Raw genomic sequence first — 19038 nt, 5'->3', positions numbered from 1 at the left:
TGAGAGGGGAGGGGCTCGAAACCTCCCCACCGGTCTGCTCGCACGGTGAAATGACATCACACTCCGCTGCATCTCATCCTGAAAAACTGATGGTCGCGCGTGTGTGTGTGTGTGTGTGTGTGTGTGTGTGTGTGTGTGTGTGTGTGTGTGTGTGTGTGTGTGTGTGTGTGTGTGTGTGTGTGTGTGTGTGTGTGTGTGTGTGTGTGTGTGTGTGTGTGTGTGGTGGAGCCATTGCGTATGTGTCTAAGCCGCGTTAACATGGACACTTCTGATCCGATTAGATTTCTAAACGGAATAGATCTATACCTACCATGCAATCCGTATGTACTGTGTATATATGGAATTTACAAAAGTGGTAAGCGTATGTCCGTATGTCTCCCGCACAACCGTTATGTTGGTCTTGATTTATACTATGTAAGGATACATTATATTATGCATTATCCCGCTTATTACGAGGCTCCTTGCCAAAACAAAACAATATCTTCACACGGTGTGTCTTTTTACAATTACCATTCGTAGTGTTCATCAGCAGAGAAATTGTCCGCCAAAGACGTTGACGTCGCTTAGCAACTGGACACGCTGGGGTTGATAAGTTACCGGGACATAGAATTCTATTCCGATCAGGGAATTGTATTCTGATTGAGGCGTGTATATGCAATTTTTTTATTCTGAATGAGCTGTTCTTCCACTTCTAATCGGATCAGAAGTGTCCATAAACGCGGCTATGTGGCGGAGCTATTGCGTGTGCGTGTGTGCATGAACGTCCACACGCTCTGGCAAAGAAATCAATGAGAGCAACTGAAAACTATGCTGGTAAGAAACTAAAGCTGTGATTCTGAAAAAAGTAAGCCATCAAAATTTATTTTGGATATTATTGAAGATACAAGTGTGTAGATTTGTTCATTGGTTTGAAAAAATAATTGTTTACGATGTGTTGAATTGTCAGAGGTTGACCAGGCGGCTTCAATGAATCCAACTGAAAGTAGTAGAAAGGAGTAGTTGTGTTTTCCAAAATATTCTCTGAATCATTGTTGTCATTTCCCCCAAAGATTCTGCAGACATTTTTTCGTTCATGTCAATATATTTATTTATATTTACATTTTTATGTGGACATAAGGCAACGACATTAGTATAGGCATTCACACAGATTTCCATATGCACACACATAACTTTATTCGCAGAATAACAAACGCACAAGGAATCTCGTGCTTTTGTCCCTCTGCAAATAAGGTCTTGAATCTGAGGACGACAGTGTGTGTGTTATTGTCCATTGGTCCAATACATTTATATTAGAGCTGTCAAGCGATTAAAATATTGAATCGTGATTAATCGCATTAATGTCATAGTTAACTCTAATTAATCGCGATTAATCGCAAATTATTTTTCTATGCTAAATATCCCTTGATTTTTTTTGTCCCATAATTCTTCTCATTTTAATTCTCTTATCAACATGGTGAAGTGCATCGGCTTGCCTTGTGCAAAGGATTTTTTATTGATAACAACATTGGCATATACACTGATCAAAACAGGACGATACAAAAAAAGAGCCTATAGTGCAATTAAACGACTGCTTTGAACAAATGTCATTTGAACATAGCTGTCAGGCTACTGATTCTTTGTTTTGAGCCCAAGGAAAAAAAAAAAAAAAAAATTTTTTTTTTTTTTTTTAAATAAAATAATTGCGTTAATCGCGCGATAAAAAATTTAACGCCGTTAAATTTGCTTTGAGTTAACGCCGTTAATAACGCGTTTAACTGACAGCTCTAATTTATATATCATCTCTAAATCCTTTTTTGTTGTTTCCCCACATAAAAAACTGTAAAGGCCTTGTTTTGTATTGTATTTATTTGTATTCCTACATTTTACAAAAGAAGGAAAGAAATCCAAGGAGCCGTTCCTCTTTCCTCCCCCAGGTCCTAATGCCCCTGCTGAAGGGTGACCTGTACGAGGTGCTGCTCCACACGCTGGATGGGACGCTCGCCTCCCACGCCCCCGTGTGGCACCAGGAAAGCTCTGCGGTCACCGTGGTGATGGCCAGCGCCGGCTACCCGGGCACGTACGAGAAGGGTGTCCAGATCACAGGTACTTATTTATAGCTTTAAGCAGTGTTCGTTGTCATGGGAATGTCCGTTTTCCGCTTTAGGATCCTTTTGAGTTAATTATTTTTTTATAAAATAATTCACAATTTAAGAATGAATAAAATGGAACCAATTGCCGTGTGTGTGTGTGTGTGTGTGTGTGTGTGTGTGTGTGTGTGTGTGTGTGTGTGTGTGTGTGTGTGTGTGTGTGTGTGTGTGTGTGTGTGTGTGTGTGTGTGTGTGTGTGTGTGTCCTCCCCAGGGCTGTCCCAGGTGGAGGCGATGGACGTGCAGGTTTTTCATGCCGGCACTGCCCTAAAGGCCGGGGGCATGACCTCCAGCGGGGGGCGTGTCCTCACCGTCACGGCCGTGCGGCCGTCCCTGGAGGAAGCGCTGCAGGCGGCCAATCAGGGCGTGGCGGCAGTGGTCTTCCCCGGCGCGGTGTACCGTCGCGATATCGGACACCACGCCATCGCGTACCTCGGACAACGCAGGTGTGTGTGACCGCAGAGGCAGAAGTCGGCATCAAGAAACACGAAACGTTTCTAAACTAGCAGGCATTTTTTAGGACGCCTTTAGGATTCACACTCTGTCTTTAAAGGGTTGTAACACCAGGGGGTGTTACGAGGCCATTTTGGAAATGTGCGTTTTCCTGTGTTTTAGTGACATCACAAGTGGGCGTGTCCACCTAGATGTACGAAGGGCAGCGTACGTCTAGGTGGACACACCCACTTGTGATGTCACTAGGGCACAGGGAAGGGTAGATTTTCAAAAGGCTTGTAATGGCTGATCACACGCAAACCTGGCGGCATAATGGGGGCCCTATAAAAAGATGTGACTAGTAATAGTTTGGCTTCTGGTTTAGTTTAAACCTGCACTTCATTGTTTTTACTGGTCTGTCTGGGTCCCTCAATCAGGTTTTTGTGTATTTTTTTAACTGTCTAAAACGTTAATAAACACCTCTTCACTAACATCCATGTTGTCCTGTTTGTGTTAACAATACCTAAATGGTTGATTGAATACATATGAATTCAACTTAAAGTTGCATTCTTGCTGTGTTGGAATACAATAGAGATCATTGCTAGACAGACTTTAGAGAGATTTGAAATGCTGATCGGTCATTTCTCTCTAATAGATGATGACGAATAAGGAGAGAAATAGCCCTCTATGTTGTCTTCCTCTGTGTCTCTCTGATGGCGAAGTCACTTATAAGGAGAAAAAAATGATATGACGACTGAGGACTGACCTATAAGGAGGGAGTGATTTGTACCTGTTGGGAGAGAGCTGTGATGTATTGACAGGACTGACCAATAAGAAAAGGGATGGTGGAACGAGCTCCCTTCCGATGTTCGGACTGCAGAGTCTCTCGACAGCTTCCGCAAGAGACTCAAGACTCACTTAAGAGTTCACCTTGACTCTGCATAGCTTCCCTCCTCAACCCCCACCACCCCTTCTCCTCCCTTAATCTCCTAAATACACCCCTCTTACGCACTTATTGTATTTGTTCACATCCTGGCACTTAAATGTATGCACTTATTGTATGTTTGTATGTCCTGGCACCAAAAATAGTACTTGGTATCGTGTAGTGTCTTACCCAAGCTATCTTTTTTGTACACAGGGAATGGATTAACCAGGCGATTATTAGTGCTTGTCACTTGTTTCTAGGAATATCCTTACTGTACCGACAGCGATATATTGTTGTTTCTCTTTCTTCTGACAAGTGTACTTTTTTTAATTCTCTTTGGATAAAAGCTTCTGTTTAATGCCCTACATTTAAATGATGTTATTTATATGTCCTGTGTCTCTCTACCTGACAGGGGGCTGACCTACAAGGACAGTGGCGTGGACATTGCTGCTGGGAACAGACTGGTGGACATGATAAAACCTCTGGCCAAAGCCACCGCCCGCGCTGGTAACCTCATTACCTTGACACACTTCTTAAGCCTGCTTAGGCCAAGGCTTAAGCCTTGTAGGGTCTCTGCTTAATCCTGGTTAGTTCTCGGCGTAAGCCTGTTTAGGCCTCAGTATATGCCTGGTTATGCTTGGTTAAGCCATGGCTTGAGCCTTGCTAAGATTAGTCTGAAGCCTTGCTAAGCCTTGTAAAGCCTAGGATGAAGCATTGTTAAGCCTAGACTGAAGCCTTGTAATGCTCAGGCTGAAGCCATGTTGAACTTAGGCTTGTCCACTATTAAAATTATAATTAAACGGACAATGTTTCAACATTGTCCAGTTTTGTAAACCGGAAGAATCCCAGTTTATCTTGCTACTATATACTAGCAGGCCAGTTGGACAGCTTACTTGCGCGTGTGCCAAGCAGCCTGCAGCTAGCTAACACAAACACACACAGCACGTGCGCACACACACATACAACGCACGCACACATACACTGCACGCACGCACGCACATACACACACACGCATACAAACATACACGAGCGCGTTGACGCAGATGTTTCAAGACAAAAGCAGCGCAGGACACCGCATACACACACTGCACACACATGCAAACACTCACACATGTACCCGCAGAAACACACTGCACGCACACACGCGCACGCGGACGTTGAAAGACAACTGCTAGATTGATTCCCGCATCCCGCAATGTCTTGCAATATTGATATCCCCCCCTCCCCCCTTCCGTCTGTTTTTTAAACACCCACCGTTGACAAACTCTCCCAGGTAAGACGTTCTGTCAATAAAAATTCTGATTAAAGTAGTGAAGAGACAATTTCTCACGTCGACAACGCAACGGCAGGTCGTTCATTTTATCATAGAAAACTGCTTTGTGTGACTGTAGGCTACTGCTGCCTGTCTTGGCCAGGTCATTTGAAGAGATGTTTAGTCTCAATGATGTATTCTTCTGGTAAAAAAATAAATAACATAAACATCTTAAACTCTCAAGTAAGGTAGCCAATGTATAATCCGCACACTTGCCCTCGCACCCCCACTTCTTCTTATAGGGTCCCGTCCTTCCGCTCCCTGTTTTCTCAGTTAAACACAGAAATCCACTACATTTGCCCAAGTGTTAGTTATATTTGAAAGAATTTGAAATACGCTCTCTTTTTCCGGTAACGTAGTCATTCCCAACGCCTTTCTCCTTCGTCGTTTCTTCTATTTGTCTCTAACTCATGATGCAATCTTTCATCAATCGATGCTTCAGATTTTGTGGATGCAACGGAATATATGATGCATCATTTTAGCAACATTTAAGATGATCGCGATGAGGTCTGCCCGTTTTGCCTCCGTTTTGTCTATGTTCAAATCAACAAACTACAGTGACAGCAGCCACACTTCTCCCGCCTCTTGCGAACTTAGCCCCTACGTCATATCCCGCCCATTGCAAGCCAAACTCCCTAAACTCCCCGTTAATTCTACTGATGTCCAAACGACATCGATGTCTGCATATACATCAAGTGTGAGTAACCCTCAGAGTTCAATCTCCTGATATACAAATGTGGCAACATTTTTTGAAAATGGCTTACAAGTAGAAAATCATTATGCTTGCTTCATAATGTAAGGAGAAAATGATTATGCTTGCTTCATGACGTAATAGGTGAATCAAAATGTTATACGTTGTAAAATTATAGGCAAAATGTTATTATATTCTGTGATCAGAAACATCATCGACTGGGGTTTCCGCATCATAGCTATGGGTTTAATTAGAACTAAAGGTTGAGCACGTGCGGAAACTCTTGTATTAAGAACAGATCTAAGTGGAGATGTTAATTTGCGTGAAAGTATGTATTTCAAATTTATGTCCAAATATTGAGTAAAAAACGCTGTACAAGAGACGCAACCATGTGTGATTTAATAACAATCAATTAAAAAATATATTTGTTTGAATTTTTTTATTAATTAAAAAAATAGAATGCATTTAAAAATATATATTTTCAAAGAAGAAATTGTGACTTGGAAAGGATGCATTACTTTTTAGAGAGCCGTTTCACGCTGTTATTGTCATTTCAATGCTTAGCATCCTAACGGATAACGGGCCTCTGCTCCGACCCCCTCTCTCTGGGGACCAGGGTGCAACGCTGAGCTGGGCGGTTTCGCAGGCGTTTTTGACTTGAAGGCGGCCGGCTTCGTGGACCCGATTCTGGTGTCCGGCACGGACGGCGTGGGCACGAAGCTGAAGGTGCACTGCCGATTTGTTTTTTAACTCCCATTCACTTTGCACTGAGCCGTTGAAAATTGCCCAGATATGTCCCTTTTTAAAGTAGTGTTTCCCGACTGGTGGGTAGTAGTGTGTGGTCCAAAGATTATGTATATTAAAAAAAATATATATATATTAATAATATATATTTTTTTTTTACTTCTATTTTTTATTGCTAGAGTAATGAGCTTTGAATGCATGCATGGAATTATTGGTTAATCTATGTTCATCTATGTAAAAAAAGGTAATGATGACATTGTTAGATTGTGTTTACTAACCCGTTTTTTGGCCCGTCATTTGCTTGGTTTAAATTGTACAAAATTGGTCGACCTAATCATGACCATGGGAAAAACTAGGTCCAAATGCCAGACCAGTTGAGAACCACTGCTTTAAAGCAAGGGTAGGCCATTCTTTTGACATATTTGACAAAATAATCTTTACACACAAAAGCAATCAATATATCAAATACTAAGAGAAACTGCTGGACTGGCGCATGGCCCATATTCCGGCATTGCTATGCCATGACGGAAATGTTCCAGAACGTAGCTACATGTGTGACTACTACAAACCGTCATTTAGCATTCATTTAGTGGGAACGATGTGTGAAGTGGGCTCTCCGTTCTTCCCATCCTCCCCCAGAGGGAGGAGGAGAGAGGGAGGTACAGAGGACGAGGGAGGAACAGAGAGGGAGGAATGGAGGAACACAGAGGGAGGAGAGAGAGGGGAAGAGGGAGAGCAGGAGGAACAGAGAGGGAGGAATGGAGGAACAGGGTGGGAGAGGGAGGAACAGGGTGGAAGAGGGAGTAACGGAGAGGGGGAGGGAGGAAGAGGGAGGGAGCACTTTCATTTGAACATGTATGTGTTACTATGACGACTAAGCAGAGCTTCCTGTCTTCCGGGGGTCAGGTCGCCCAGGCGTGCGGGAAGCACGACACCCTGGGCCAGGACCTGGTGGCCATGTGCGTGAACGACGTCCTTGCCCAGGGGGCGGAGCCTTTGTTCTTCCTCGACTACTTCTCCTGCGGAAGCCTGGACGTGGGCGTGGCCTCGTCCGTCATCGGGGGCGTGGCCGCCGCCTGTCGTTTGGCCGGGTGTGCTCTGCTGGGTGAGCGGAGCAATTAGCGAGTGGCGTTCGTTACCTTTTTTAATTGGGTTTGGTTTCAAACGCCGGGCTAGAATTGGATTGCTCATGGGCTGAATGTGGATCATTGGATTGAAAATGTTGGAGTGGAACCGCAGAGTAGCAATAAACGGGTCATGTGTAACTGATAAAGTTACATTGTCTTTTCAAAAAAAATAAATGGGAAATATGAATTCTCTGTGCGGGCGTTTTATGTATCCAATTGGCTGATATGTTTAATTTTCATTATTTAATAATAAACTCTCTCCTATTCTCTCTATCTCTGTCTCTCTCCCCCCGTGTGTGTGTGTGTGTGTGTGTGTGTGTGTGTGTGTGTGTGTGTGTGTGTGTGTGTGTGTGTGTGTGTGTGTGTGTGTGTGTGTGTGTGTGTGTGTGTGTGTCCCTCTCCCTCTCTCCAGGGGGTGAGACGGCAGAGATGCCGGGCACCTACGGCCCCGGCGAGTACGACTTGGCTGGGTTCTGCGTTGGCGCTGCTGAGCGGGCGTCGCTGCTGCCCCGCCTGGCCGACATCGCCGCCGGCGACGTCCTCCTGGGCGTGGCCTCCTCCGGCGTCCATAGCAACGGCTTCAGCCTGGTGCGCCGGGTGATGGGCCGTGCCGGGCTGGGCTACGGGGCATCAGCACCCTTCGGAGAGCCGGGACGCACCCTGGGTGAGGAGGAGGAACGCCAAGGGGACAGAGGAGAGGGTTGGAGGGAAAAGTTCAGTTTTTAAGACAAGGGGAGAGGGTTTGAGGGGAGAGGGTTCGAGGAGAGCAGTTCAGGGTTCTATTGAAGAATGAACGTGTGTGTGCTGGGACCACTTTATCCAAGACGGCAACTCCGGTCAGAGAGTAGACACTTCTTGAATAGACGAATGACATGAATAATCAAATGAATGAAGGAATGAATGAATAAATGTATGAATGGTTTTCTGTGAGACAGAATAAGAAAACCGACAAATAATTATTACAAGATTTACATACTAAAACAACTGGCTTTAGCAACATCCCATAAATATATAAACATAACTGGCATAAATTGCTTCCACATACACACGTTAACAGTAAACATTGATGACAGTTAACAGTGCAATATAACAGGCGACAACGGCGCGGCAGAGTGACGTACACGTATGCAATGTCTTCACGAGGTGCAGGCTTATACACTAGCTGCCCGATTAGTGAGTGAATCAACAAACAAAATAGCAGAAACCAGCTGAAATACACAAAATCACGGCCACTCTGTGGAACAGAATTGCGGACTGCATCTAACATTTATCCTACATAAATATACGTTAATATATGACCTTCAGTATAAACTCCCTCTTCACAAACTTATTCTCTGTCGTGGCGGGTTATGCAATCGCGGCGCAACAAGCTTTGACGTAGCCCCGTGCACCTAGTAAAACTCAAGGACCCTACGGCGCTACCTGGGCTGTCCCAAGTGCCTGAATAGAAATAAGAATATGTACATTATATATATATGTATGTATGTGTGTGTGTGTGTGTGTGTGTGTGTGTGTATATATGTATATATATATATATATGTATATATATATATGCAATACGATATAACTAATAGGGAATTTACAACTGGTTCAGTGTTTGAGGGTTCAGTGTTTGAAGGGAGAGTGTTTGACGGTCCAGTGTTTGAAGGGAGAGTGTTTGAGGGGAGTATTTCAGTATTTGAGACCTCATTATTTAAGAGGGGAGGAGAGGAGTTCAGGGTTTTAGGGAAGAGTCTTTAGAGGAGATTTTTGAGTGTAGAGGAGAGTATTTGAGATGATGGTATTTTAGACGAGATGGCTTGAGAGAGGAGTCGAGAGTATTTGAGGGTAACGTACTGATCCTACTACTTATCACATCTTAGCCGGGATTGGTTGGGGATCAAGCTCTCCTTGTCCGTTACTAGTGCATGTGATGCAAGACTTCTCAAAGGTGGAGAAGAATGCAAGCAAAAGGAATGGATGTTTCTTTAGGGTGGTTTAGTTCAAAATAAATCCCCTGTTTTTCTCGTAACAACTCTGCAATCTTTCCGTAAAACATATTTTTAAAGGAGTTGCTTCAGAAAAAGCATGTCCTAAACGACTTTATTCATGAAAATACAACCAGGCATTCTTCTGTTTTATTTGTGTGTTTTCCAGGCGAGGTTTTGCTCACGCCCACAAAGATTTACAGCCGCCTGCTCCTGCCCATCCTGCGCAGTGGTGCGGTGAAGGCCTACGCCCACATCACAGGGGGTGGGCTCTTGGAGAATATCCCCCGCGTTCTGCCCAATGAGCTGGCAGTTGATCTAGGCAAGAGCCCTACCTCTCCCCGCACACTGTCAATCAAGCACTTGTTCGAATTTTTTTAATTTAGGATTCTTATAAAGTAATACAAATTACGACAATTTCTGTGTGCTCACCAATCACTCTGATTGAATTTATTATTTCCAATCAATAATCATGTGTGTGTGTTTTCATATATGTTTCTAACTTGGTGTTTGCATTCGTTTTCTTGTTCTCGATCAATCACTCAGATCGATTGATTGTGTGTGTGTGTGTGTGTGTGTGTGTGTGTGTGTGTGTGTGTGTGTGTGTGTGTGTGTGTGTGTGTGTGTGTGTGTGTGTGTGTGTGTGTGTGTGTGTGTGTGTGTGTGTGTGTGTGTGTGTGTGTGCGCGCTCGCGTGTGTTCTACAGACGCGTCCCGCTGGTCCATCCCCCCCGTGTTCTCCTGGCTCCAGGAGGCCGGTGACATCAGCGACGAGGAGATGGCCCGCACCTTCAACTGCGGCCTGGGCGCCGTGCTGGTGGTGGCAACCGCCGACGCCCAGGGGGTCCTGCTTCAGCTGCAAGCCCAGGAGGAGGCCTGGGTCGTGGGGTCGCTGGCCCACAAGCAACCCGGTGAGAAGGAGACGCCGTTTCCTCTGTAGAACACAAACACATGAAGGCTTTTGGAGTATTTGTGACGGGAGGAGAGAATTTGAGCGAAGCCAAACACGCAGAACCTTTTGATCTTTTTTGTATTCCTGTTACGGTTAAGAAACACTGCATGCTGCCGTCTAACTTGACCTCGTCACCTTGCATCAGCTGCTTAAGTCCTACACTGATCATAACAATATAATAATAAATGAAATTTATATAGCGCTTAATATGGCACTTTAAGACGCTTAACATATTGCCCTATCAAAACTGTGTAAATAATGTAATGTAATAATGCATGTAATGTATCATGACGCCATCTTGTTTTTAGGGACGGAGCCTGTGGTAGTGCGTAACCTGAAGCGGAGCCTCCGCGCCGCAGGCCCCTCGGTTGACGTTGCAGCAGTCCAGGGCGAAGGTTGCCCTGACAACGGTGGAGGCAGTTGCCACGGCGATGCCGCCGGCGAACCGCGCAAAAGGACGAGGGTGGCCGTCCTCATCTCTGGCACGGGTGAGTTTTCTCCTAGGGGCATGAGGCGCTGCGGCCTTCGCATCTTGTGACCTCAATGGTTTGGCTCCATTTTACTGACTGAGCTAAAAAAGGTTAGCTTCGTAGCTAACATTTTTCTAAAGGGGCGGTTACGCATTCAAAGAAGTTGAGGCAAGGTAGAAGCATCCTCAATGCCAAACCACCAAACCTTTTAAAGAGTTGCCCAATATCTTATGTTTATTTTTGTCACCGAATGATTATAGTGTTCATTATGGAATGAACACAGCTACACTTCCTGTTCCATATTTTATTGGCCCTTGAACAAAGATAGCCACACTATTTTGTCCAGGTACGAATCTGCAGGCGCTGATCGAGCAGGCCAAGCTGCCCTCCAGCTCGGCCGAGATCGTGCTGGTCATCTCCAACAGGCCCGGCGTGCTGGGGCTAAAGAGGGCGACGCTCGCCGGCATTCAAGCTAGGGTACAAACACACACGCGCGCTAACGCATATACACACCCTGTGAGCGATCTGCGATTTAACAGTTACACATCAATGTGCTACAAATCCAAAATGCGCTTCAAATCCAACATGCGCTACAAATCCAACATTAACAACCGTTCCAACAATAAAATCTCAACCAGAGGTTTCTTGACAAGGCCAAAGAATACGATCAATGCACCGTGGAATAAAATAAACATTTCAGCTGACTAAGCAGATACAACCCATTTAATATTATAGATTAAAGTCACTTGACATATGTAATTTTTGTTCTTAACTGGGGTATAAGTGGACTATACCATTCCCCTATTATCACCCAAAGGATAATTATAAATAATGTCAGTACGTTATTGATAGAAATGTTAACAGATTGCGACGCTGAGTGATTAGTAGAGAACATGTTACAAGTAGAGAACTTGTGGACAAGTGCGATGGATGAAAAACTGTTAAATTCAGCCATTTTGTCCAGCTGCAGCTGAAGTTGCAGGATTTAAATGCATGGTTAAAGGGGAATTTCACCGGTGGAAACATGAATATGTATTGAGGTGGGTCCTATATGTAGTCGAATAATAAAATGAATTTCTAATTTGGCGCCGTCTTGACCGAGAAAAGGCAGAAAGTGACTTGTTGGCGCTTGTGGATTGAAGACAACAACTCCCACAATGCACCACGATGCACAGCTTCGCACGTCGCTTCCACTGATCTAGAACTCCGCCTATCAGAGACCTTGCGGTTCCATCTACCATGCTGATTCCGCGAGACAGCTTGAAAATCAATTCACACAACATTTCTAGTGAAGAGTATTAGTTGGTGAACTCATTACTCGTTTGTATTTCTTTCGTAATGGTGAACTTTTGCATGGTGCCGGGATGTTCAAGCAGGACAAGGAAAGGACAAGCAGTAAGTTTTAATCTCCTACCTAGAGATTTGGAGCGTTCCAAACAGTGGCTACGGGCTTTCAATCATCCAAATTTTGGAGAAGACACAGCCATGGAAGCCGTTAAACAAAAGAAGGTTTGCAGTCTCCATTTCAAGCCGGAAGACGTCAAATTCAATGTCCTTGGATGGAAGTGAGCCGCAATTCCATCGATATTTACCTTTCCATATGACGACGAACCGCCTGGGATGTCTGCAACTAGCAGCGCTACCCGCATTTGCCTGTAGCTAAGACTCACACTGATAATGATAACACACACTGATTCAGTCGTTTGCAGTAAAGCACCACATCTCATAGGAGTTGTATATAAGTTTGCTGTTTACAAAGTGAATCTGCCTTCTTTCGCATGATTTTGTCGCATGTTGTTCTAAAGGTACGGCCACACTGAACGCGCTACGCGCGTTGTGCCGGCGACTCTAATACTCGACTCCTCAGCAGTGAATAAGCAAAGTTGGCAATGTAACAATAGATAGACTAGCTATGTTCTATATACGTTTGCTGTTATCGATATTTTGAAATGTCATGAAACCTGTTCCCTATGCCAAACTGTTGCAGAACTTCAAAAAGATAATGCCATTCTACCCGATTAAATGCTTTCCCAGCATCGAGCGAAATAACAACTTCGGGCGTTGAGGGCGAATGACCAGAGAAAATTACATTTCAAAGTGCTCGGACATTGAAAAACAGCTGACGCCCTTTGATGAAGCCATTCTGTTCCTCTGCTATAATGACTGGAAGTTTCTTTTCAAGGCGAGTTGCTAAGCTGTAAGCTAAAATCTTAACGTCAACATTAAGAAGTGAGAGAGGCCTGTACGAGGTGCAAGAGGTAGGGTCTTTTCCTTTCTTCAACAGAAGAGATATTGACGCTTGGGTTAGAGTTGGGGGCAATGAACCACGTTCTAGGGACTTGGTAAAAACAGAGTTGAGGAGGAGCCAGCTTATTAATAAATTTCTTAAAAACTCAACTGGGAATCCATCGGGACAGGTGTTTTATTGTTTTGCATGGCTTTGATAGTTGATTTAATTACTTCCAAATTCAAAGGTGCATCAAGCTCATTAGCAGTAGTGGGATCAACTTTGGGGATGTCAAGATTCTGGATGAAAGAAGTCATTTCTGTCGTGTCTGATGATGATTCTGATTCATAAAGGGAGATATAGAACTCCCTAAAGATGTCATTTATACACAACTGCGCCAGTGGAATTAATGGAATTAATCGAGAAGTAGTTTGACGTTTCAATTGATGAGCCAGGAGCCTACTCGGCTTATCACCATGTTCATAATAAGTAGCACGAGAACGTTCTAGAAGTCGCTCAGCGTCGCTTGTTGTAAGGAGGTCCAACTCTGCCTGCAGATCATATCTCTCTTTCGCTAGACTCTGGGATGGGTTAATAGCATTTTGTCCATCAATATCCCGGATTTTAGTTAGGAGTTAATTTAGCCTGGCCTTATAGGTTTTATTGCGATGAGCTGAGTAACAAATAATTTGACCACGCAAACAGGCTTTGAGCGATTCCAATAATTATGAGTAAGAGACAAGAGTCGTCTTTGTTAATAGCTATAAAGTCATCAATTGAGGACAATATAAAGGTGTTGAACGCAGCATCAGACATTAGCAGAGTGTTAAACCTCCAGGGTGAGGAGAAAAGAGGTTGGCCTGAAAGTTTTATATTGAGACTAAGAGGAGCCTGATCAGAAATAACAATTGAATGAAACTTGGGAGGTCACTCCACTAGAGTGGAGTCGAGCCTGCACTGCAGAGTCTGAGCGATGCCTCACTGCAGGCTTTTGCCCTTATGTCGAGGGAATTTGGGCGCACGATGTCCACCCTCGTCCAGACTCGCCGCCAAGTTTGGCTGGCTCAATCACCCCTGACGGAGACATGCAGGAAGGTCCTCAGTGCCAGTGGTACCAGGGGAGTTTTTTGGGGCATCTGCCCTGGAGGCACTGGAGAGGGCTGCCCGGGCAAGGCAGACCAGACGGGAGCTATCTGGGCTCCACAGGGGCATGTCCGCTCCTAGCAGGCCTAGGGGCCCCTTGTCCCCAAGCGGCGCCCTCAGCCTCAGTACCCAGTGGCCTACGGAGGTCTCAGCGGCCTGTTCAACAGCCTGTTCAACAGCCCGCGGAGGGGTTTCGGACCCCTAAGCGCCCCCCCTGGCAGCCACGTGCCTCGCAGCCTAACCAACGCCCCCCCAGAGCCTCAGGAGGCCGAGGGGGCAGGCGTTAGGCCCATGGGGTCTGTGTTTTTCCAAGCAGCAGCTCAGTTAGTGGGCTGCCTGTACTTCAGACCCTTGGGTAGTTTCCACCTTAACCCAAGGGTACGAATTGCAGTTCTGACGCCGGCCCCTAGCCTTCAGCCGGGTCAAGATGACTATCGTCAGCTTAGCTCTGAGTCAGGAGTTGTCCGCTCTCCTGGCCAAGGGCGCCTTCGAGCCAGTGGATCCTCGGCTCTACCCCAGAGGTTTCTACTCGTGGCAAAAAAAGACGGCGGATTCCGTCCTATTCTCGACCTGAGGGGACTATACCAGTTCCTCAAGGTACTACCCTTCCACATGCTCACCACATCAGACATACGGCGGGTGGTTGCCAGGGGCGCTTACTTCCACGTCCCGATTGTGTCACACCATCAGTGCTTCCTGAGGTTTGCCTTTCGCGGCCGGCACTTCCAGTTCAGGGTACTTCCCTTCGGCCTCTTTCTCTCTCCAAGGGTATTCACCAGGGTTGTGGCGGCAGCTCTCGCACCCCTGCAAAAGCAGGGCATGAAGGTCCTGCCGTATTTGGACGACTGGCTGGTCTGCGCACCGTCCCAGTCTCAGGTGGCCGGGGATACGGCTCGGCTGCTTCAGCACGCGGCCCGGCTGGGCCTGACGGTGAATCTGCTGAAGAGTCTCTTGGACCCATCCCAGCAGGTCACATACCTGGGGATGGTTCTGGACTCAGACGCCATGAGGCTCTCTCTGTCACCGTGGTGGGTGAACAACATCCTCCTCCGCCTCCCCCTCTTCGAGTGTGGCAGGATGGTGCCGTTCATCCTGTTCCTCCAGCTCCTGGGCAAACTTACAGCTGCCTCAACTGTGGTGCCTCTTGGCTTGCTGTCCCTGCGGCCACTGCAGATGTGGCTAAACGGCCTCCATCTCGACCCAAAGTGGCACAGCCACAGGAAGGTCAGGGTGTCGCAGCGATGCCTCCTCTCTCTGTCCCCATGGAGAAGGAGGCCATATCTGTCGGCCCATGTGCCCATGGGCGCCATCCCGTCCATGCGCAAGGTGGATATATCCAGTGCTTTAAGCACCGCCTCTGCCGGTCATCCAGGATTCATAGAACCGTAGTTACATCTGTAACTTTCTGCTAGTGGCATGTGATTTATACCGTTAGGGAGAACATATTGGCACACAAATCCATGTAAGCTATTGTTAACTACTCCAATCAGATCCAGTTAAAAATAGAAACATAAAAACATAAATTACAGCTACAAAAGCCACCAAATGTATGAAATTGTCCATGAGTAGAGTTGAACAAATGTCAGTCGTCCAATGTAAACAAAAATATTAGGTGACAACTGGAGGCATAAAATAGGTTATAAGAAAAGAGTCAACAACTCACCAAGACTTTTGTAGAGTGAACTGGATAACGAGGATTGCAGCAATTCACAGCATGCTATGCGATTTTATTTATTCAGTGTTTTAATACATGTCTTAGCCTCCTCTGGGGAAGTGAGTCGCGCTGTACACCACCATAGGTGATGCGAAGCCGTGCAGGAAAGAGGATACCAAACCTGACTTCATCGATGTCTCATAGCAGGTGGCGGACCTCGGTGAAAGCGACGCAAGCCCGGGCCGTCTTTGGAGTGTAGTCCGGGAACACGGAGATGGACATGTTGCGCAGGTTAATCCATTGTATCTCTCTCGCCTTTCTGAAGGGTTAGACTTGCCACAATGGCGCGGGGACGGCCACCTGGTGCGGGCTTAGGCATCAGAGTACAGTGAGATCTATCGACTAACGGCTCTTTCCAGAGCAAGAAGACATCCATCAGCAGCTTGGAAACATTAGCTGCGAATGCTGAATTGGGGTCATCCTCCGGGACTCCGATAATTCGGATATTCTGGCGCTACGATCTCGATTCCAAGTCATCGCATTTGTTTTCCATTTTAGCCGCCTCCTGTGTTAATTGCTCCACTTTGGCTTGGAGGGCCAGGATGTCGTCAGTGCAGGTAGAGAGGGACAGCTCCACCTCAGCTACAGTGCCCCTCAAGCTAGCAATATCCTGGCGGACAGACTGGAGGAGGGCTCCGTTTTGAAGGCTAGGAGTTCGGTCTTAATTGAACCGAGGGTCTCAGCCAGGGCTTCCCGGAGCTCCAATTTGAACATTGCCGCGACATCCACACGGAGAGCCGACAGAACCTCAGTTCTGAGCGTAGCCACATCCATAATTTCCCGCGGTGGATTCAGCGGAGGCGGAGATTCAGGAGAGGGCGAGGATTGAGTCTGTGCAACGGGCCGCAGGTGAGGCTGAATGCCGTTTCCTTTATTCGCCTTGGGGGGCATGATAACGGCAGGAAAGCAAACCAAATGTGGTAAATAAAAGTTCAATAAAACTGATGGGGGAGAAAAAAGTGCCTACAATTTCAAAATTAAATAAACTCTGCAGGAGCTGAAAGTAATGTGACCTACATGCTGCTTCACCAAGCCGGAAGTCGATAATGGTTATAATTTACATTTCTCTGGGCCAATCGGAATCTCAGCACTTGGTTCAGAATCTTGAAGCACCCACGCCAACTGAGCTCGCCTTTGGATGAGACGCCTGGCTACCGCGCGAGTCTGATGGAAACTCTTAACGTCAATTTGAAGTAGGGGTGTAGGCCTACTGTACAAACGGTATAGAAAGTACACCAGTGTGAATTTGCGCTACGGTATGGATTTTGAAGTTACCATGTGACCGGTAGACAGTGTTGTGTGTAACGCTTAACAAAGTAAGTAACGCGTTAATACAGTAACCTAACTACTGTTTCATGTAAAAAGTAAAGTTACGTACAACTACTGAAAATATGGTAACGAAACGTAGTTCCTTTTTCAATTCGGCGCCACGTTACTTTTTCCCAGGGACAGATTTGACAGCGATACTGCCTTCTCAGGCAGTATGCTATTGCGCAAGCACGCAGGCGCGCAGCAAGCACTCCTGCTTGCTTGCGCAATAGTCCCTTCACAAGCTCTCATTCCACATCGTACGAGACAGACGCTGGTAACGTGAAGCTGTCTCTGCAATCAGACATTGCTTCCACAGGCATTTTGAAAGCCAGTCCTTACGACAAAATGCCAGCGGTGGAACACGATAACAAACGGCGTCACTCTTTACCTGTCTAAGGACATGGTTCCCTTTCAAAATGTCGATAGAATGGGGTTTAAAGAGACACTCGATCCCAGGTACGCGTTACATGCCCGCACACCCTTCAGCCAAATTGAGGTGCCAAAACTATACGGCAAGGTACGCAAGCAAATGGAGAAATAAATCCATACTATTAAACATTTGTGTTTTTCAAAGATGGCAGAAACTTTTTGAAAAGATTGTAATTTTTTTTATGCCGTTTTTTCTGCCTTTCCAGTATTTTACCCCTTCAGAGGCATTTATATCGAAATTAGAAGATAAAATTAACATACAGTGATATAATAACGTTACCGTCTATGCCTCAAATCATACCGTGATATACATTTTAGTCCATACCGTACAGCCCTAATTTGAAGGAACTATCTTTTGTTAAATTCGAGGTAAGTCAAGCTTTTTGGAGCAAGAACAGCTATTTGTTTGCTTGATTCAACTAACATTACACCGATGATTTACTGACCTTTTTTACTGAGGAGTTTGCAGGTCTGCATAGAACCCAACTCCATCTCTCTCTACTCTGCTCTTCTGGGACACCTCCAGTAGTGCCTTTTTAGATGCTCCCTGTACATATATTATAATTTATTTAGTTTTGCCTTGTTTATTTTAAATGTTGTCTACCCATGACACAATTCTTTCATTTGTGAATAAAAAATATAATGCAACTCCTGATCTGTCTGCACCAAAGTTCAACATTACAAACTTGGGAGGAGGTAACTGATTTAGACTTATAATACTTTATAAAAAATGATTTATGACCGTTATTCTGCTATTGTTTTTATCTAAGGCAACAGTAGCTTAGTAGCTTCACTTGTGAAATGTTGGTCGTCCAATAATATTATTTCTAGAATATACACTTGGAGCAACACAACTAAGGAATACAACAACGTGAATTTGAGCCATTTATTTCAAGAAATATAAACAAATACATATGTAACAATGAAGCTTATAGTTCCTCCTGAGCATCGTCAGCTTCTTGGTGCCCGCAGTACTGGCCGTCTGGAGCTGGATATTTTAGTCGGATGGTCTGCACGACGCAAGTAGGTAAAACGACACAACAGCCTCTGCTCAAGCTCTCGCCTTGCAGGACCCATTCCAGAAAGTGTCGGTAGGCTGTTAGGTGGTATTGTTCAATTTACACTAACTGTGTACATTGAGCACACAGTTAGTGATAGATGGTCTTTATGAAGTTAACATGCCACGATAGTAAGAGAAAAAAAAATAAAAACACTCACTTTTCAGTAGGGCTGGCCCGAATGCCATTTTTCAGGCTTCGAATACTCGTTGGTTTTTCCGAGCGAATATTCAAATACTCGTTCCAGAAAAAAACACCATCGAAAACAACATTAATAATCCCTATATACTCCCTGGAACCGATTTTTTTTTTTTTGTTGAAGATTTAATAGCTTTTGAACGTTAATTAGGCCCAAGTAGGTTGAAGTTCCTTAGTTTTTCCCTGTGAAATCGAACAGCTGTTGTTCCGTTCC

General features: G+C 45.3%; 1 protein-coding gene across 4 annotated transcripts in view; it reads left to right on the top strand.

Moving 5' to 3' along the window:
* Nucleotides 1–19038, top strand: part of gart (phosphoribosylglycinamide formyltransferase) — an 82702-nt gene that overhangs the window by 46677 nt on the left and 16987 nt on the right. For all 4 annotated transcript variants that reach the window (XM_030356149.1, XM_030356150.1, XM_030356148.1 and 1 more), the window contains 10 exons: nucleotides 1914–2082; nucleotides 2340–2571; nucleotides 3895–3989; nucleotides 6102–6211; nucleotides 7136–7334; nucleotides 7769–8020; nucleotides 9493–9645; nucleotides 10030–10233; nucleotides 10583–10762; nucleotides 11091–11221. In XM_030356149.1, the coding sequence (XP_030212009.1) occupies nucleotides 1914–2082; nucleotides 2340–2571; nucleotides 3895–3989; nucleotides 6102–6211; nucleotides 7136–7334; nucleotides 7769–8020; nucleotides 9493–9645; nucleotides 10030–10233; nucleotides 10583–10762; nucleotides 11091–11221 (1725 nt within the window). The remainder of the gene's footprint in view (nucleotides 1–1913; nucleotides 2083–2339; nucleotides 2572–3894; nucleotides 3990–6101; nucleotides 6212–7135; nucleotides 7335–7768; nucleotides 8021–9492; nucleotides 9646–10029; nucleotides 10234–10582; nucleotides 10763–11090; nucleotides 11222–19038) is intronic.

The sequence above is a fragment of the Gadus morhua genome, chromosome 5 (assembly GCF_902167405.1).
Source record: "Gadus morhua chromosome 5, gadMor3.0, whole genome shotgun sequence".
Classification (NCBI taxonomy): domain Eukaryota; kingdom Metazoa; phylum Chordata; class Actinopteri; order Gadiformes; family Gadidae; genus Gadus; species Gadus morhua.
Note: the sequence above shows the minus strand (reverse complement) of the source record. Positions and strands in the feature narration are given on the sequence as shown.